Source organism: Halichoerus grypus, chromosome 8 (assembly GCF_964656455.1).
Source record: "Halichoerus grypus chromosome 8, mHalGry1.hap1.1, whole genome shotgun sequence".
Lineage (NCBI taxonomy): Eukaryota > Metazoa > Chordata > Mammalia > Carnivora > Phocidae > Halichoerus > Halichoerus grypus.
The window spans coordinates 139636628-139658304 of NC_135719.1; the positions used below are offsets into that span (position 1 = coordinate 139636628).

Genomic DNA, 21677 nt, shown 5'->3' on the forward strand with positions numbered 1-21677 from the left:
CGTGTTAAGCACAAATGCAGCTCAGTAAGTAGGAGCTATTATTGTCTTTTAGGAAAGTCAAACATCACAGAAATCGTAAATGAGAACATAGCATGATGACCCAGGGTTCTGTTCTTTAGGGCTGTTCACAGGACCCTACTTTTGTAGACCCTAACGCTCCATCACACCTTGGAGGTACTGGGAAGACAGCAGAGCAGGAAGTGCCAGGAATCTGTCTGCTCACCTGGACAACAGTTGCACTGGCAGAATCTATCTGATGTAATTATTTTAGAATTCTGGAGTCTAGTGAAGGCTTGCAACTTCCAGAGGAAGACTTGGATGGTAAATTGTGGTTAATCTCAGCCCTTAGCAGTAGCTACCCATCTTCCACCAAAGGCACCCGGCAGGGCTGTGCACACATTCCTGGGGCAGTTTACAGGAGCCAGGGTGCGCAAGAAGGACCCTGTCCTCCAAATATTGGGGATCTGTGTTCTGATATTTTCATGATAAAAATACTTAACAGACTAGGAATAAAAGGAGATTACCTCAACATAATAAAAGCCATATATGAGAAATCCACAGTGAACATTATACTCAATGGTGAAAGACTGAAAACTTTTCCTCTAAGATCAGGAATGAGGCAAGGATGCCTGCTTTTTACCACTTCTACTCAATATAGTATTGGAAGTTTTAGCCAGAGCAATTAGGCAAGAAAAAAATAAAAGGCATCCAAATCACAAAGGAAGAAATAAAATTCTCTCTCTTCACACTGCTATGATCCTATATGTAGAAACCCTAATGATTCTTCAAAAAAAATTATTAGAATAAATGAATTCAGCAAAGTAGCACAATATAAAATCAACACACAAAAATCAGTTGTATTACACTAACAATGAATAATCAGCAAAGGAAATTAAGAAAACAATTCCATTTATAATATCATCCAAAAAAATACACAGGAATTAACTTAACCAAGGAGATTTAAGGCAACCCACAGAAGGGGAAAAAATATTTGCAAATGTTTGATAAAGGATTAGTATCCAGAATATACAGAGAACTTCTTTAACTCAGCAATTAAAAAAACAAGCAATCTGATTAATAAATTGGCAAAGGACCTGAATAGAAATTTCTGCTAAGAAGATATACAAATGGCCAATAAACACAAGAAAAGATGCTCAATCATTAGGAAAATGCAAATCAAAACTAAGAGACACTACTTCACATCCATTAGGATGACCACTATCAAAACAAAAACAAAAACAAAACTGAAAATAACAAGTGTTGGCAAGGATGCAGAGAAATTAAAACTCTCTTATACTGGCAGTGGGAATGTAAAATGGTACAGCTACTGTGGAAAAGAGAATTGTAAGGTCCAAAAAATTAAAAACAGAATTACCATGCAGCAATTCCACTTCTGGGTATATACCCAAAAGAGTTGAAAGCTCAGGGTTTCAAAGGGATATTTGTACACCTATGTTCATAGCAGTGCCATTCAAAATAGCTAAAACATGAAAGTGACACAAATGTCCCTTGTTGGATGAATAGATAAGCAAAATGTCATGTATATACAATGGGATGTTATTTAGCCTTACAAATGAAGGAAATTCTGATACATGCTACAATATGGATATACTTGAGAACATTCTGCTAAGTGAAATAACCCAGTCACAAAAGGACAAATACTATATGATTCCACTTATATGAGGTACCTAGAGTAGTCAAAATCGTAGAGACAGAAAATAGAATGGTGGTTCCTGGGGCTGTGGAAAGGCAGAAAATGAGGATTTATTATTTTATTTTTATTTTTTAAAGATTTATTTATTTGAGAGAGAGAGCGTGTGCACGCGCAAGTGAGAGCATGCGCGGGGGTGGGTGGAGGGGTAAAGGGAGAAGAGACTCTTAAGCAGACTCTGTGCTTAGCATGGAGCCTGACAGGGGGCTCGATCTCACAACCCTGAGATCATGACCTGAGCCTAAACCAAGAGTCAGTCACCCAACTGGCTGTACCACCCAGGAGCCCCATGAGGATTTATTTTTTACGGGATATAGAGTTTCAGTTTTACAAGACAGAAAAGAGTTCTGGAGATGGATGGTGCTGATGGCTGCAGAAATTTTGAATGTATTTAATACCACCAAACTGTATACTTAAAAATGAGTAGGATGGTCAGCTTTATGTTATGCGTATCTTACCACAATGAAAATAATTTTTAAAAACCTGTCACCTCTAATAGGTTTGAGACTTTAAGATTAGTTGATTAACATGGCAGATTTTTTTCATCTATGTTCTAATCCCTGGCTCACATGTAGTTCTTACACCAATAAAAGTGAATTTCTCACCTGCCTTTGTCAAGTAAACATCTCCACTTTGGGAAACAAAAGTAATATCTGAAGTATAAAAACTATGGTAAGTATTCTTTATGATATCATCATGAAAATCAGCCAATAATTCGAAGGTGTTGCCGCCATCGATTGAAAGCCATACCTAAGGGAATAAAAAGATAATACCTCTCAAGAGGCTGCCCTCTGTCGGCATTAACCTGTCAGCCTGATCTTCCTACATAAGAAAAGTCGGACAGCATGGCCTTTCTCATACTCCCACATCCATCACATGCGCGCATGCACATACAGACTCCTTACCCACTTGGTCAACACTCTCTAGTTCCTTCCTAGAGTTTGGATGACAGTGTATGTGGCAGAGTCTCAGGTCAACACAGTGTGCATGGTGAATGTGTAAAAGAATGAAGTTATCCAATCATCTCCCAAGTGAGGTCCCCTTGGTCATAAAAGGATGAAGTGCTGGGTGTACTTGGATATGAAGGAGAGAGCTTACCTCATACTGACATAAGACTTTATGTTCCAGGCATCTGGAAAATATGTATGTGAACAATGAGCCCATTGACACTTGCAAGAGTGGGTGTCCTGGGACCTTAGTAAATCTTCAAATATCCTCCACCACGTAAGTTTCTCTATTCCCTCAACTTTCAGTTAAGAGTTGCTTGAAGATAAATCGAATCCTGTATTGGATGAATCCTGCTTGCTTGGTACCTCCTTTAATGGTCTAAGTCTTATTCAGATGAAGATTTCAGGTTTTTAAAGTTCTTTTTAAAAATTAATTTTAATGACAAGTTATACCTGAAAATAGGGTTTTCTTAAATTTAAAACATTGTAAATGCAGCTGAAGTCTCTTTGACCACCATCCAAATAATTTTCCTTTTTTTTTAACCTTATGTTATATAATTGTGGTCTCCTCTGTCCCAGAGGTAACCACTGTTTTATATTTTAAAATTCTACATTTATATATATGTATATATATTTTCTATAACTATGTCTTTCTATATCTGGTTGCCATACTAACACTTTAGGCTATCTTTAACCTTGTGCTGGATTGCATGTTTAGGGCACGCATATTACAGAGAAAATGTACTGAAGAACACATGGAGACTTCTATCCCTCAGAAATTAGCGCTCATTGCTGACACAGCACAATCCATACCCTTAGACACAAGATACAGGAACCTCCAATTTTACTCTGGCTTTGGCTCCTGCAAATGTTACTAGTGAGCATGGTGGTGGGTGGGTGGGTGAGGGAAGGTGCTTTGAACAATACATTCAAAATGTCATCATACTGTACCTATTGTTCTATAAGTTACATTTGCCACTCAACAAAAATATCTCAGATCATTTTATATTAGCTCGTGTAGATCTTCACATTCTTCTATTTTGCTGCATAGTATCCAATATTATGGATATACCATACTGGAGATACTCTATTTTCCTACTAATGGACACTTAAACGTTGTATCAAAATGTTCACTGTTAGAGACAATACCACAAGCCCCATTCATTGACCTGTCTCTCTGTACTAATGTTGAAGTATATCTCTAGAGCAGATACTGAAAAATTCAGTTGCTGAGTTAGAGGCTATGCATATTTGTATAATTTTAATAGAAATGCTAAAATGCTTTTCAATTTCCCTGAACCACTTTATATTCCCATTAGCAGTGTATTCCCAAACCTCACAAATACTTGATATTATCAAAAATTTACTTTTAGGGGCACCTGGGTGGCTCAGTCGTTAAGCGTCTGCCTTCAGCTCAGGTCATGATCCCGGGGTCCTGGGATCGAGCCCCACATCGGGCTCCCTGCTCAGCGGGAAGCCTGCTTCTCCCTCTCCCACTCCCCTTGCTTGTGTTCCCTCTCTCGCTGTATCTCTCACTGTCAAATAAATAAAATCTTTAAAAAAAAAAAAAATTTACTTTTAATTTTTACTGATTACCTGAATGAAAACAATGGCATCTCATTGCATTTTTTCAATTTTAAATTATTGATCCATGTACAGCTCACTTTTACTTTTCTTATATTATTTCATAATGAACATGTGTAAACTGACATTCTAACCCAAGAATTAGCATGTTGCTAGTACTTTGCATTTTCTTCTTTCTCTCCAACCCTATCATCCTGCATCTTCCCTCAGAGATGTCCCATATTCTGAAATGAAATTTGTGTTTTCACAATTTTTTTTTTTAGTTTTAGCAATATATATGTATGCATGTTTAAGTAATATATTGCTTAAATTTACTTTTTGCTCTTTATAAAAAGATATCATCCATATATTGCCTTCTAAAACTTACTTTTCCTCCTCTCAACATTATTTAGTTATATTCATACTTGTTGCATATAGCTCAGTTCATTTGCTTTTATATTGCTGTATAATAGTTCATTATGTGAATGAACTGCAATTTATTTATTCATTCTCCTATTCATGGTCATCTGGATTATTTTCAGTTATTTAATGCTATTACTAACAGTGTCATGATGAAAATTTTATGATTTTTCCTCATATATGTGTTTCCCTTGCCAAAAAAGTGAAATTGGTGAGTCATAGCATATGCAACCATTGTAATTTACAAGATAATAATGCCAAATTGCTTTCTAAAATAGTTTGTAGTAATTCACTCTCCCATCAGCAATGGATAAGAGATCTGATTGATCCATATCCTTGTCAACATCTTATGTTGAGATGATTGTGTAGGTTTCCATCTTCCTTCTGTTAATGTGGTGTATTACATTTACTAATTTTCATATGTTGAACCATCCTTGCATTCCAGAATTAAATCCTATTTGTTCTTGGTATATATAATCCTTTTAATGCACTCTTTAATTCAGTTTGCTAGTATTTTGTTGAAGACATTTGCATGAATGTTCTTTGGGGATATTGATTTCTAGTTTTCTTTTCTTACAGTGTACTTATCTGGCTTTGGTATTAGGGTAACGCTGGCCTCAGAGAGTGACCCTGAAAATGTTCCTTCTTCAATTTTTCGGTAAGAGTTTGAGGAGGATTGGTGTTAATTCTTTAAATATTTAGAACGATTCAACCAATAAAGCCATCTGGTCCTGGGATTTCCTTTGTTGGGAGGTATTTGATTACTCAAATTCCTATTCAAGTCCTTTGCCAATTTATTAATCAGACTGCTTGGTTTTTTTATTGCTGAGTTGTAGAAGTTCTCTATATATACTGCATATTAATCCCTTATTCAATCTTGTAACTAGTTTTTGGTCTGTTCAGATTTTCTATTTCCTCATGATTTACTATTGGTAGGTTATGTGTTTCTAGGAAATTATCCATTTCTTCTAGGTTATCCAGTGTGCTAGCACATAATTTTTCATAATCTCATAATCCTTATTTCTGTGGTATCAGTTGAAATGTCTCATCTTTAATTTTTTATTTTAGTTGACTCTTCTCTTTTTTTCTTAGTGACTATAGCTAAGGGTTTATCAATTTTGTTGAACTTTCAAAGAACCAGCTCTTAGTTTTAATGATTTTTTTCTATTATTTTTGTATTCTCTATTGCATTTATTTCTGCTCTAGTCTTTATTATTTCCTTCCATGTGCTAATTTTGGTTTGATTTCTTCTTTCTATAGTTCCCTAAATTGTAAAGTTAGGTTGTTGATTTGAGGTTTTTCTTCCTTATTAACCTGTGTATTTATAGCTATAAACTTCCCTATTAGTATTGCTATTGCTGCATCCCATAAATTTGGTGTGTTTTGTTTTCATTTTATTTTTCTTAAGATATGTTTTAGTTTCCCTTTTTTTTAATTATGTTGTCAGCCACTGTATAGTACATCATTAGTTTTAGATGTAGTGTTCAATGATTCATTAGTTGCATATAACACCCAGTGATCATCACAACACGTGCCCGAGTTTCCCTTCTGACTACTTCTTTGACTCACTGGTTGTTTAAAAATGTATTGATTAATTTCCATATACTTGTGAATTTTCCAGTTTTCTTTCTGCTATTGATTTCTAGTTTCGTTCCATTGCGATTAGAAAAAACATTTTGCATAATTTTAGTCACTTTAAATGCGTTGAGACTTGTTTTGTGGCCTCACTTATGTTCTATCCTAAAGAATGCTCTGTGTGTATTTGAGAAGCATTTATATTCTGCTGTTGTTGAGTGGAGTCATCTGATTATGTCTATTAGGTCTAATTGGTCTACAATGTAGTTCACGTCTTCTATGTCCTTATTTATCTTCTGTCTGGTTTTTCTATCCATTATTGAAAGTGGGGTATTGAAGGCCCCAACTGTTATGTTGCTGTTTCTCCCTTCAGTTCTTTTAAAGTTTGCTTCATATATTAACTCTGATGCTTGGTGCATGGATAATTTTAATTGTTATATCTTCTTGGTGAATTGACCTTTTATTATTATATAATGACCTTGTCTCTTATAACACTTTGTGACTTACAGTTTATTCTGTATGATATTAATATAGCCAGCCCTGTTCTCTTTTGGTTACCATGTGCATGGAATTTTTTTTTCAATCTTTTCACTTTCAGCTTATGTGTGTGCTTAGATGTAAAGTGAATTTCTTGTAGACAGCATATGGTTGCATCCTGGGTTTTTTTTTGTTGTTGTTTTTTGTTTTTATGCATTCAGCTCATTTTTGTCTTTTGATTGGGGAATTTAATCTATATGCATCTAAAGTAATTACTGATATGGAAGGATTTACTATTGTCATTTTGTTTATTGGTTTGTTTGTTTGTTTATTGGTTTTTTTGTGTCTTGTAGATTTCTGTCCCTCCTCCTTTCCTCTCTTACTGCTTTCCTTAACATTTCATTGATCATTTGTAGTGACATTCTTTGATTCCCTTATTTTCTTGTGCATATATCCTAAATATATTTTCTTCATGGTAATCATTGCAATTACATAAAATATTTTAAAGTTATAACATTATTTTAAATCTGATAACAACTTAACTTCATTGCATGCAAAATCTCCTCTTACACAGCTCTACCTCCCCACTTTGTGTTCCTGATGGCACAAATTACATCTTTTTATATTATATAGTCATTAACATAGATTTTGGTTTTTAAAAGTTATCTTCTCATTTAAATTCTATACAAGAATTAAAAGTGAATTTATGCACCACAATTACATTAATACAAAATGCTAAATTTGTCCATGTATTTACATTATTGGAAAACTTTTTATTTTCATGGGACTTCATGTTGCTGTCTGATATCCTTTATTTTCACCTTGAAGGACTCTCTTCAGGTTTTTTTTTTTTTTTGTCCCCCCAGAACATAATCTTATGGAAGTTCTCTGGTATGTAGTGAGTCACTTTTCTCTCCTTTCTTTCAAGATTCTCTCTTTGTCTTTGACTTTTGACATTTGATTATGTGTCTCAGTGTTAGTCTTTTTGATTTATTGTGATTGGAATTCTTTAAGCTTCTTAATCTGTGTGCCCATTTCTTTCCTCAGTTTGGGAAATTCCAGCCACTATTTCTTTAAATAAGCACTCTCTGCCCCTTTTTCTCTCTCTCCTACTTCTGTAACTCCCATATTGCATTGATATGTCTGTTTGACAGTCCCTATAAATCCCTGAGGTTCTCTTCACTTTTCTTCATTCTTTTTGCTTTTTGTTCTCTGATTTGGTGATTTCAAACAGCCTCTCCCCAAAGTTTGCTGATTCTTCTGCTTGATCACGTCTGCTGTTCAACTCCTCTAGTGAGTATTTCAGTTCAGTTATTCCATGTTTCAGCTCCAGAACTTCTGCTTGACCTTCTTATAGTTTCTCTTTTTTATATTCTCCATTCGTTCATTATTTTCTAGATTTCTATTAGTGTTCTATCTGTGTTCTCTTCTAGCTCATTGAGCATCTTTTTGTCAGGCAGCTAGTAGGTCTACATTTCTTTAGGGTCATTCTCTAGGGATTTATGCTGTTCCTTTGATTGGGCCATGTTTCCCTGTTTCTTTGGCATGCCTTGTCATGCTATTATTTTGAGATGTGGGCATTTGATTACACAACCACTTCTCCCAGTGTTTATGGACTGGCTTCATGCAGACCCTTACCAATCAGACCAGCTAGAGGTTCTAGGACTTCTGAAATCTCTTATAAGGATGTGTTTTCTCTGGCTTGTGCTGTGTTTTTAGTTGTCTCAAATTGCCTAAGCAGTTTATCCCTCTCCTTTCAGACACCCATAAGCTCTTGCTGCCCCTGGCATGTGGGTGTAGAACTGCAGCTCTGAAGTGCTACAGTGATCCTGTTTTCAACAGATTCTCAACAAGGCTGCCAGTTCCATCAGTGCTCTGAGTCAGATGAAACAGATCCCCCTGCCCAGCCAGAATGTTGGGCGCTCAGTTAATTATTTTGTTTCTATCCTGAGGGAGGATCCCTGGTGGGGGAGGTTTCCTCCAAGTTGTGCTGCATTAAGTCATATAGGAGGAGAGGTGTGGATGGATATGGAAAATGCTTCAAGTTTTTGTACCCCTTTTGTTGGAATCTCTTTGGCTTTAGGTTGGTCTGGATGCTGTAGTTTCTCAAATGGATTCCAGAGTTCTTGCAAAGGTATTCTGCTCGGCATTTTGTTAAATTGGTGTCTCTGGAGGAAAGGGAGGGTCTGAACGTTCCTGCTCTACCATCTTGCCAACATTACTCCCCTTGTTTCGGCAGTTTCCAAACAAGTCCTCTCAGTGCTCTGGGTTAGGCAAGATAGAAACCAGTCCCTTGAGTAGCCCTCAGACAAGCCAGAGTGTTGCATGCAAGGTCCACTCTTGTTTCTATCCCAAAGGAGGATCCCTTGAGCAGGAGGATTCCTCCTGGTTGTGCTACACTAGGGTGGCTGCAGGTGGGGCACAGATGGGCAAATTTTCCTGCCACTTTTATTAGAATCCCTTTTTGGTTTTGCATTGGTTGGGGTGCTGTAGCTAATCAACTGGTCTCTAGAGTGCTTGCAAAGGTACTCTGATCTGTATTGTTGCTGACTCAATGTGTGTGGGAGAACAAATGCCTAAACCTTCTTAATCTGCCATCTTGCAGATCCAGAATTCTTTTTAATGAAAGTGATGCTATTTTTTTTTTATGGTTACTGTTTTTTTAAAGTCTTGTTTTAAAATGCTTTCCCTACCTTGATTTGAGAAAGATATTCACTTATATTTTCCTTTAGAAGTTTTTATATTTAAATTATTAATCCATTAGGAGTTGGACTTGATGTATGTTGCAGTGTGGGTATGTATTTCAACATTTTCCATATGTAACCAATATTTCCCATCCCATTTTGAGCAATCTCTTATTTTTCCCTCAGAAGAGTCAAACAATTTTTGGCTTCTATCAACATTCTAGATATGATGGGGCTATTCATGGGCTTTCTGTTTCATTCCATTGGTCAATCTGTCTGTTCCTGAGTCAAAACCACATTATTATAATTACTACAACTTTTTAAAAAGTGTGAATATCTGGTAATGCAGATCCCTCATTCTTATTCTTCTTTATAAGTGTCTTGGTTATTCTTGGTCTTTTGTTTTTCCATATATACTCTTTTTTTACTTCATTTACATTTTTTAAAAACTGAGGTAGAATTGACATATACCATATATACTTTAGAATTAACTTAAACCCTACAGCAAGCCTTGAGATTTTGATTAAAGTTGTATCAGATATAGATTAATTTGAGGAAGAAATTATAAGACAAGTTTTCCTATCCACAAGTATGTTTATATCCATTTCTTTATAAAGTTTTAAATGTCCTTCAGTAAAGTTTATAATTTTCTACATATAGATCTTAGGAATCCTAGATTTATTCTTATGTATAGTTTTTTTTAAAAGGTACTATTTTTAAGTAATCTCTACACACAACATGGGGCTTGAACTCACAACCCTGAGATCAAGAGTCACATACTCCACTGACTGAGCCAGCCAAGTGCCCCACTTTACAGTTTTTTTGTATGTCATTTTGCTTTGTTTTGTTTTTGCTATTGTAAATAATGTCATAAAAATTATGCTTTTAAATTTGTTGATCATGTGCAGAGATGAAATTGACTTGCCCTTCCACATTGTTTAACTTTTCTGCTTCTTTTAATAATTTGCATGTATCTTTTAAATTTTCTATATGGGCAATCATATTTTCTGCAAGTAAATAGTTTGTTAATGACTTTTTAATAGCATGCCTTTGATTTCTTAATTTTTTTCTTTGTCTTATTGCACTCCCTTCTGGATACTCTTTTACTTCTTAATAATTCCCTGATAAAACTCCAACTGTGGTTAAATACAACTCTCTGTCTTTTCCACTGTGTATGGGCTCCCACAACTGAACACAGAGAAGAATATTCAATAATGCTGAATTGGTTGCACTTGGAATTCATAAGCACAAAGCATACGCAATCATACTGACTTCCCTCAGTCAATCCACTCTCCCACCCCCCACCCCCGGGCAATTATTTCATTCTGTTCTCTTTTTTCAAATGCCTAACACTCCTCCATCCTCACTCTCAAATAATAATTTTGATTTTTGTTGAGAAAATAAAAGATAAATTCCCACACCCTTCCATTACGTCTACCCAATTATCAGCTTTAGAACCCAAAAACTCCCCCTTCTTCCTTTTACTATAGGAGCTCCTAAGACCAACCTGTCTTCTAGTTCATAGACTGCATCTCCTCTCATCTATTTAGAAATGTCACTCCAGCAATTCTTCCTCTCTCTCTCTCTCTCTCACCTGCACCATCAGTTTTTCTCTCTCTACTGAATAATTCCCATCACCACAGCCTAATTCCTTCTGTCTCTTAATCTTTTCTCTTGACCTCCCTTCCTCCTGCTACCATTGCTGCATTTCACTGCTCTACTTTTCACCAAAACTTTGCAAAAGATGTGTTTCTATTTGCTGTTACTAATTCCTCTCCTCTCATTCTCTCTTCACTGGGCCTTTGACCTCCCTGATCATCAGAGTGACTCTGTTCTTTACCTGATGTACAACCACTCACCATAGAATAAGTGAATGATTCACACCTACACTAGAGCATGAAATTTCATGTGTACGCACCTGATTACCATAAGCATACAGAAAATGGCTTCGTGGATGGAATACCATTCCAACAGGAGACGAGAATGATGAAGGAAATACGAAAAGTGGAAATTTTGGTTTTAATCCTGGTTTGTTATTTTTTAGGATGCTCACCGAGGCAGTGGTGCTTTTCTAGAAATAGATAAGCAAACCACGAACAAATCAGAAGAATATTACCATTAATATTACTAGACTATGTTACAATTTCTTGTGTTTCCTGTTACTTGGGTTTTGATTAAGATAGGGACACATCCATTAACATAGCATAGAACTGGAAGGATTAACAACCATCAATATGTCTTTGTTCTGCCTCCCCCTGCCTTATGTGTCCATTTTGTAAATGTTGAACATGAAGTTCAGGAGATTAAATAATTTGTCCAAGCTTCTATGATAAATGGCATGGGAAAATTTTATTATAGAACCATAGCTGAACTCCAAAGACAGATTCCAACGCTCATGCTTACAACTGTGACGGCAAACTACCTTTTTAAGTGTGGTTGCCTGGGCTACATTCTAGTTTTATTGGATCATGGTGTTGTAGGAGGTCAGAATATGTATCTCAAGATATGCCACTGTGGTATAGAGATTATTGTTAGCTGCAGACATTTAAGATTCAACAGATGCAGAAAAAAAGCCTTCCCTTTTCTGACTAAAAGCAGGAACTTCTGAGAAATAAGGCTACCATTAATTCTTCTTCAGAACAGATCTACTCCCAGAAGGGAGAATGCAAATAAAACCTACCCCAAATCCCTCCTCCTGGGGAGTTTTATGGCCCTGAGGAGATGGGAAAACCACTCATAGCTGTATAAACAAATATTATCACAAACTTTCTTATCTCCTATTTGCTCCCTTGTTAACCCATTATCTTTTTGCTTGTTTTTCCTTAAGTGCCTTTCTCAACTGTCCCCTTAAACTACTAAGATGATATATAGCCCCCAAATTTTAACCACCTTTTAGAGTTTCTCCTCACTGATTTTCACCTACGTGTATGTATACTGCATGCATAAATCATTTTCTCTTCTCCTGTTGATCTTTTATCAGTTTAATTTGCAGGGCCCCAATCACTGAACAAAGGAGGGTAGAGAACAATTATTTTTTTCTCCCCTAAGATTATAAGTCTAAGGCTAGTTCCATTTTTTGTTCCTTTAAACTATCTAATGGAACCTTAACTTTATATAAACCAAGCTCAGCTTATATACTCCTGGAGAATAAGGAAAGAAGAGTCACTATGCAAAGAGCATCCTGTTTTCCACTTTCATCAAACTTTCATCAATGACCAGCAGAGGCAAGGAATCTCTAGAGTGCCTTAAACTATATTATTAACCATAAATAATTTTGCTGTAACTAATTTTATCAACTTCTACTGCCACAGATAAAAAAGACTTTGGAAATAAATGTTTGCTAAGATAAATTTTCATTGTTGTATCATCAAGAGCAATCACCTTATGGCCTACTTGGCTGGAGAAGAGGTAGATTCCGGCACTATGCTCTTGGTCAACAAGAAATGTTATCACAGTTGAAGGAAAAGATTTCATTCCTTTTAAAATATGAGGTAAGCAAGGTAACCATTCATGAAATGGTTCTTTGGTATAAAAACAAGAGCTTGACTACAAAAAGAGAAGGAAAAGTTAATGCCATTTTTTAAAATGTAAGTTCTAATCAGTTATCTTAAGCACACAAACTAGCAAACCACTGTGTTGTCCTGACAGACCACAAATAATAGTGATAACTCTTTGATGTCTATGCTTCTCTTCTGGGGATGGGAGTCCAGAAAACGCTACAAAGCATCTCTTTCTGGCATAGGTTGTTTTTCTAGAACTACTGTGTAGGTCCGGGTTTAACATCACTAGGTAACTGCCACTAAACCCAAGTATAGGCACAACTGGGTGCAAAGAGGGATGAAGTTTTTCAGCCTGTAGAATTGCCATCTTTTAGGTGAATAACAATTCATGAAACAATCCAAGAAATAAAATTTCTTAACTTTTAAAATATTTAATACCAAGGGCACCTGGGTGGCTCAGTTGGTTAAACGTCTGACTTTGGCTCAGGTCATGATCTCAGGGTCCTGGGATCGAGTCCTTTATCAGGCTCCCTGCTCATCAGGGGAGTCTGCTTCTCCCTCTCCCTCTGCCCCTCCCCCCTGATTGTGCGCTCTCTCTCTCACTCTCTCAAATAAATAAATAAAATCTTTAAAAAATAAAATAAAATATTTAATACCATACCTCACTTAGAGTCCTGTTTCTCTCAAAGGTGATAGTAACATAATCAACTATAAAACATAAAGGTACAGAAATTACAAGCAGTATCTATATTTCTAAATGTATCATTAATTAAGTATATGCAAATATAATTTTTTTTTCACTTATAACAGAGCATGCCTATTGTCTCAGACTTAATTTTTCCCCTCAGTTTTAGGCCACTGACTTATATAAAGCAAGCCTACCTTTCTACTTTATCCTATTTTTATTTTATGTCATTTTATTTAATCTTTATATGCCATCTATGTTGAAAAAAGCCTGTTTATATCTCTTCTCAATTTACCTTCAAAGTGTTCTCTGTTAGCAAAACATTTTTCATTATACCACAATTTTCCTTTGACATAGTCAACCTACACGAATAAATGGAGAAATAAAAACATCATTTAGGGAATAGGTAGACTTAAGGTATAAAATTGAAAAACTTAATAAAAAAATTCTAAAGTATGATAGTTTAGGAATGGGAGGCAAATAAAGGGAGAAAAATTGTATGCCAACAAAAGAAAAGGTTGTAGAGTGAGGGCAAGGGACAAGGATATGCATTTTGAACAACACACATGAAAGGAATAAAAAGGAAAAAAACGTCATGTGAATTGGCCTCTGTTAGTGACAGATGCTGGGGTCGGTCATATAAGACTGTCATTCTGGAGCTACCAGAAGCTGTCAGGCAGTTACCACAGTCATGATGGGTCACATGTTTATAGATTGTATATGTTGGATATGAATTATGTGTGAGAGTTTGAAGATGGTTTTGTTATAGCAAGAGTCCCGTGTTCAAAGTATTGTTGAGACAAAAGGAAGACCTTGAGCTTTTATAGACCAGCAATAAAGTCTTTATAATCTGTGCATTAAAAGTCTTTTAAATAGATGTCCTAAAATAGATTGTGGTGATGGTTATACAACTCTGTGATTGTACCAGAGGCCATTGAACTGCATACTTTAAATGGGTGAATTTTGTGCTATGTGAATTATATCTCGATAAAACTTCCAAACAAAAAAAGCACTTCAAAATGGAATGGACAATTTATTTGAATGGTGCAGTATCTTCAGGCTAAGCTGTTACATCAAATGAACCTTTAGAGTTCTTATGTAAATCTTTAGGTTTGCAGGATACTGTAATTATCATTATAATATCCAGGCAATTGATCTAGAATTTTTATTGGGCCTTGACTTATTCCTTTTCTTTCTTTTTAGAGTCCTTGTTTTTTTCCTACCTGGAAGCAAACTGGTAAAAGTCCACTGAATATCCTTGGGAATAATTTAAGCTGACCAGGTTGGCCTCATTCCAAGGATGAGCTCAGGATGCAGAGATTGGTCAGGAATGAGAACATGATCCAAGTCAGGTTAATGAGTCGGCCCAGACCTCCCAGAGCTCCAGGGAAAGAATAGCTCATTCTCTACTACTAAACTGATGACATCAAACCCTAGTGCCTATTCCTACTAACAACTGGAGAAAACCAACTGAGAATGAAGCTAATTTAGAGGAAAACAGACCCAAACGTGGAAAAGACAGCGTCCTACAGACATCTATTAGGCATTAAATCCAGTCTGTCTGGAAGCTGGATCCAGCGCCACCTTGAATTCCCTACTTATATGAGCCAATAGATTCTCCTTTGCTAAAATCACTTTTAGTTTGGTTTCTGTCATTTGCCTTCCGAAGGTTCTGACTATCCGTGTAGGGGCGAGAATCCAACTATTTTTCTAAGTTTGTATCACGGACCGTGCGGAGGTTGTTCTTATGTGATATGACTTAATCACTTCACCCGACAGGTAAGTATTGTTATGCCCATTTTAAAATGAAGCAGCTGAGGTCCAGAGGGTGATAGAGCTGGTTCAAAGTTCACTGTGACATGGCTAATAAGCCAGTGCAAGATGTGGCTCTCAGTCTCCATTTACTCATGCACTGATTCCGCAAATATTTACTGAGACCCCCAATCTGCAAGGCGGCGTGGTACCTTACTCACATACGATGGCAGATAAGACAGCCCTTGACATGACACTTCTCAGGAGGCTGGTCAGTGGGCCACTCAGACAGAGGAGGGTGGTGAATGACAGGAAGTAGTGTTGAAAGCTTTGGAGATTGCACAGGAAGGGCACCCTGGTGGTCAGGGGAGGGATTCCTGAGGAATGAGGAGAAATTCTCCAAGTGAAATCAAAAGGAGAAGGAGGGAGAGCCTGCTGAGAAGATAAAACATCTTATACAATGGAGTCAAGGTACCGGAAGTGTTGGTTCATCTCACGGAAGGCGAGTGTTTACTATGGCTGGTGAGGATAGCTTGTGGTAAGAGCAGATGGGACAAGGCTGAAGAAGGTAAGGAAGGCTCTGACTGGGAAGGCTTCTGTACGTCTCACAAGAGTCTGAATTGTATCCTTAAAGAACTGACCTCAAGTCCCTGCTATGTCCATGGAACAGATTGGGGGCACTAACAGACTTCGCCTCATGACAAGTTCCCAATTTGGGGCCTTCGCACTTCTTATTACCTCTTTCTGAACATGCTTTGTTAAAACCATTCCTTGAGGTCATTTGAGTTTCTGTTTAAACTTCACCTCCTCGGAAGGCCTGCTAGAATCACCCTGTTTAAAATACTGTATTATCTCTTCTTCACTCCCTATTTCTCTTCCCTGCTCTCATGTCAACAAGCCCAAATTACAATCTGCAGACACATTATGCATTTGTTTATGAACTTGTTTGAAGTCTACCTCCTTCAATAGAGTCGTAGGCCACAGGAGACTAGAGGACTTCATCTATCTCGTTCCACAGATAGAATCTCCCTTGTTGAAACAGGCATGGGGTATAGCAAGTGTTCAGCTGATATTTGTTGAATGAATAAGTGAATGAATAAATCAAGTATTAACTCCTTCAACTTCCTGCCCAAATAGCCACATATATTCCATTCCTACCATCTTTCCTTCAATCATTATAAAGAAGTTCTTATCTAAAGATAAATCCCTATGCTTTTAAGAAAAAGTTAACTTGTTCCCTTTCCTGCCCTGCCACACTACTTTGCTATTTTGGAATACTTGTTCTTCCCCCGTCTCATCACTACCAAAAACCCCTGAGTTTTGCTGATATATTTTAGTTCAAGAAGATTTATTACAATATCCTTGCAAATAGTAAAAACCTCTATGAAGGGTAATTTGCATATTTATTCATTGTCTAAGTATTTATTAATTGATCTGCCAGTCCAAGTTCTAGAAATGTATTATACCCATATACTTGGACTACAAACCTGCCACGTACAAAATTATTAATGGCAACATTGTTTGTAATAGCAAAAGATTACAAAACTACCCAACTATCCATCAACATGGAACAGGTTAAGTCAACTCTAGGAAGTCCACAAAATGGAATACTTACAGCTATAAAGAAAGAAGGGGGAAAAAGGCCATTCTTTATGTACTAATATGGAATTTCCCCCCCAATATGTTGCTAAGTGAAAACAACAGGTATGTATATATTTAGAATATTAGTGTAAGAGAGGACATTTTATATTCGTAATTATTTAAATTTACATTTAAAAATCACTGAGAAGATAAAAGATGGAGGGGACGGGGAGAAGCAGGGTGAATATATACACAGGAGCAAGTGAGACTTCTCAATGTAGATCTTTATACAACCTTTTTGGTTTTTAACTATGGGGAATGTATTACTATTTGAAAATAATAATCTTTAGATGTTGAAAATTCTAATTTCCCTTACAACATGTTCTCTCTGTTTCAAGATCTTCATCTAGCACTCCACTTTGATCTATATAGACAGAAAACATAGATATTAGATAAAATGAGAGAAACCATTGCTCATCACTGTTGGCTCATCTCTTTATCTCCCCAATATCTGTGCTCATTGGTTTATTTTGTTCAAGTTCTGTCTTGAGTATTTTCCTTAGCTGGGACAACTGGGTGATGTATTCTCCGAATTCTTTCTCAGTCTTAAAGATGAATAATCTCTTGGCTGGTAATAGGATTTTTGGACCTTGGTCCCTTTGTCTTGATAGTCTGTAGATGTGGGTTTTACTATTTTCCAGCTTCTTTTGTGTAAGTGAAATCTAATACCAGTGACATATATTTGCCTTTGTTTTTTCTGTTTGGAAACTTGTAATATTTTCCCCTTCTCCTCAAATTCAGAAATATTATTAGGATATGCCTATGCATACATCTTTATCAATTTTTCCAGGATTTAGTGGGCCTTTTCAATAGATAGTCTTGGATCTTTAATTTCAGTGTAATCTTTTTCTATTATTTGTGTTATTATTGTCTATCTGTTCCTTTTTTATTCCTTCCAAAAATTCTCTCACCTCTAGACCTGGATTATCCTCAAAGACTTATCTTTGCCCCAGTGATTTTTACTCATCTTTCCTAGATAGTCTGAGAAGTTTCTTCCTCTTCATCTTCTCTGCCATTTATTTGCATTTAAACAGTGGTTATTCTATCCTTCAATTTATTCCATTTTTCATCGCAATTTGTGGTATTTAGTCCCAGAAAGTATTTTTATGTGGCACTTGAAACCCTAAGCTAATAAATATTAGTGGTCTTTTTTTTCTTGCTAATATCTCAGTGCCCAGTAACAGGAACCACATAAGAGGTGTTCACTGGATCATTGTTAAAGAAGTTGATTGATTAGGTTCTGCTGTTCTTGTTCAGTTGTTGTCTTCTCCATCAGCAACTCCGGTGTATGTTCTGATTCTAATGATCTTATGCTCTCAGGATGCTGGGCTGGCTTAGATGTGTTTTCAAGGGAGTGCTCAGGTCTGGTTTGAGGAACACCTCAGAATGTAGTGATATCGGAGTGACAGAAGGCCAAGAGGTCTCTCCACCTCTGGGCTGCCATTCCCACCTCACCTCAGAACCAGAAAGAGGTTTCCTTGCTTTGGTCTCCTTCAACTTGTTCACCTCAGATGCAGGGAGAATAGAGCCTGCCCACTGGGCTTCTCTCCAGGAGACCAGCCCCTCTCTCAAGGTTGACAGACACTTTCCCTGTGGGGTTCCCAGAGCTCTGCAAGCCAAGCTCTCTCCAGGAGCCCCCACCTTCTAGTCCTCCACCTACATGTCTATGTAGCCAAATGCCTTGTTCTCACATGACCCATGAGAGGAAAGACGTGCCAGGTTTCCTCAGTAGGGTTCTTCAAAGCTTGGGCTTCGAGTGGAGTCCACCTGTCCGGCATCCCCAACACCCTTAACAGACAGGTGGACAGGAAATGGAAGTTAGTGGGAGCTGAGGGGTAAGGAACAAAGCTCAGGTTATAGTCTCCTTTGTCCTTTATCTTATCACTTTTTGTGTGATTTAGTTTTAGCCGATATATTTGGATTGATTTCTGACATCTTACTTTATAGTTGGTTTTCCATTCTTTTATCTTTGCATCTGTTTTCCTTTCTTGCTTTTTGTAGGAACCGATGGATTATTCTTTAATCCTCTTTTCCTTCCTCTGGTGGGTTGGAAGCTTTAGGTTACATTTCTTTTTCTTTTACGGTAATTATCCTTTAAACTTTATCATTTGTGTGGAACTATACATTTTTCTGTCAAATTCCAAAATTATTCTGCATATTGATTCTCCTACCAAACAAGGATCTTAAAATGGGTTGGTGATTCACTGAAAATTATCTCCATTCCTCCTTGTATTATCTGGAGTTTTGGTTCCACTCAAGTACGAAACACAAAATTTGTAACTGTTGCTTTTTATACCAACTCCATTCTTTGAACAAATATTTAGTAAGTGCCTACCTTGTGCCAGGCACCATCCTAGACACAGATCCCAGAGTGGAGATCACGGACCAGGTGCCTGCCTCTGTTCGAGCTGAGAGCTCACATTCTAGCTCTGTCACTGTTTCTGGCATCCCACTCCTTCATGGGGATCTCTGGGTGGTAAGCTCTCCTAATGTCTTATCTGTGCAAATTTCTTTTCTTCACCCTCATTCTTGAATGATAGAGTTGAGCTAGGTTTGGGGTTCTATTTTGACAGGTGCTTCCCCCTGTTCTTTCTAATGTCCATCAGTTTTGACTGTCTGGCCTCCCTGGTTCTCTGCTTCACATTTCCTGCAATTAGTATGGCAAGAAGTTGATCCCATTTGCGTCCTAAGACATAAGTGCTCCTTCTTTCTAGATGGTGTGAGTGAGCATTTGTGTGCCCACCTGGGTGTGTGCCAAGGGGACTGTATGAGGATGGACGGGGGAAGGCATGGCAAAAGGCTAGGAAAAGTCATAATTTTGTTGTGGTTTACAAATTGAAGCATGCTTATGTGTTGATGGGAATGACCTAGTTGAATCACAAAACTTGACTTTGTAATAGGGAGGAAAGAAAACAAACTGATGGAACAATCCTCCCCCCCTCCCCCAAAGGCCAGAAGCAGAGCTACGGCTATCCTTTCTCCATAGGCACAGACCCACATGGGAGTAGGTGGACTGGGGAGAGAAGTGTTAGCCAAATTTCAGCCTCCACTCTCTTTCTAGCTGGATGCCATTGTGCAGAATACACCTCAACAACCACAACAATCCGGACAGAACATACAAAGAAGGGGTGGGGGCGGCCTCTGAACAAGGAGAGGCACTTCTTCCTTTGAAACAGAAGGGGAGATCATTGCTTAATGTTTGCTGGAAACATGTTTAAGTTCAAACTGTAAATCAGATCATAGTAACAGGAATGATCTATGTTGTGGATTCTTGTCTTGCACCTCATCTCTTAGGTCATCGAGGAAACACCTATCTTCTAACCAACCCTTGGGAATTTAAAGCTTCTTACCCTTTCGAAACCACAAAAGTCTGCCCTTGTAAACTACAAGAAAAAAAGAAAACACTTTAATTTTGGCTTGCATATCAGAAGTCATAACAAAACATAGCAATTTGAATTATACTAAAGGAAATGAGGCTTTTTGTATCCCAGCAGTTTGGAGCATCACACACTAAAACCAGCCTCTAACATAGTTTATATAATATTCTGGGGATTTCATCTTTGGTCTTTGCTTTGTTTCACTATTTTATTAATTTATTTGTACTTGAACTTAATTTCAGAAAGGATCTAAGATTTTTTTAAAAATCATGTAATGAAAGGCACCTGGGTGGCTCAGTCAGTTGAGCGTCTGACTCTTGGTTTCAGCTCAGGTCATGATCTCAGGGTTGTGGGATCAAGACCTTGTCAGGCTCTGTGCTCAGTGGGGAGTCTGTTTGAGATTCTCTCTCTCCCTCTCCCTCTACCCCTCCCCCTTCTCTTTCTAAAATAAATAAATAAATCTTTAAAAAAAAAAAAAAAAGAAATTCGTGGTATGCATATTATATATCCTCACCAAAATGTATATTCCCCTTCTCTCAATCCCAAAACTAACTTTTTAATTTATGTTAATTTGTAATACTATATTTAGCTTTATAAGTTACCACAAGGTATTTTGGGAACATATGTAACTATAAAATAGATAATCTTTTACATGTACATATTTAAAACTTACTATAAATTTTTATAGCAATAAAACCAGCACCATTTCAAAGGATATATTCAACACTAGAAGGCAAGGGAAAAAGTCACTTCCATTTTTTAAATGGAAAAAGCATTTAAATTCTAAGATATACCACACACAGCTCAAGTATCAAGAATCTCCACTTTATGTTACAGAAGATATTTAACAGCAATTCACGTACCGTTAAGACAGAGGATGACGGATAACGGAGATCTCCACTTACAAAGAGACCCAGAGAGGTGAGGATAACTAAAAAGTGATTTGTTAAAACCATATCCACCACTGAAAGCTCTGTGTGTTCTAAGGGAAGAAATCATACCAGGGGTTAAAAAGTAAGGAAAAGGTGAGATCCCCAGCAAAGCAAAGACATTTCATCAATACTGATCAAGTGCTGATATACACGGGATACTGAAGAAGGCACAGTTAGAGGAATTACCTTCTCCAACTTGGGAATAGATCGTATCTGTCAGGTTATACCACATGGTATCATTATAATCCCAAAATCCAGAAAAGCTGAGGCCTATGTAAATACCTAACATGAGAAAAAAGGAAGGTTAAGTCTAGATAACTTTACAAAGCGAGTAACCAACTCCTATGGTGCTCAGTCTTCTGGGGCCAGACCGCTCATCTGCCCCACCTCAACTCCCCTCCCCTCAGATGGGA

At 37.1% G+C, this 21677-nt stretch overlaps 1 protein-coding gene across 1 annotated transcript in view; it reads right to left on the reverse strand.

Moving 5' to 3' along the window:
• CATSPERB (catsper channel auxiliary subunit beta) overlaps positions 1-21677 on the reverse strand; it is a 95405-nt gene that overhangs the window by 44559 nt on the left and 29169 nt on the right. Inside the window, exons 7-14 of the mRNA XM_036097514.2 lie at positions 21451-21546; positions 21196-21314; positions 20306-20338; positions 13858-13924; positions 13539-13585; positions 12759-12923; positions 11296-11448; positions 2317-2461 (exon numbers count right to left, since the gene is read on the reverse strand). Of these exons, the coding sequence (XP_035953407.2) occupies positions 2317-2461; positions 11296-11448; positions 12759-12923; positions 13539-13585; positions 13858-13924; positions 20306-20338; positions 21196-21314; positions 21451-21546 (825 nt within the window). The remainder of the gene's footprint in view (positions 1-2316; positions 2462-11295; positions 11449-12758; positions 12924-13538; positions 13586-13857; positions 13925-20305; positions 20339-21195; positions 21315-21450; positions 21547-21677) is intronic.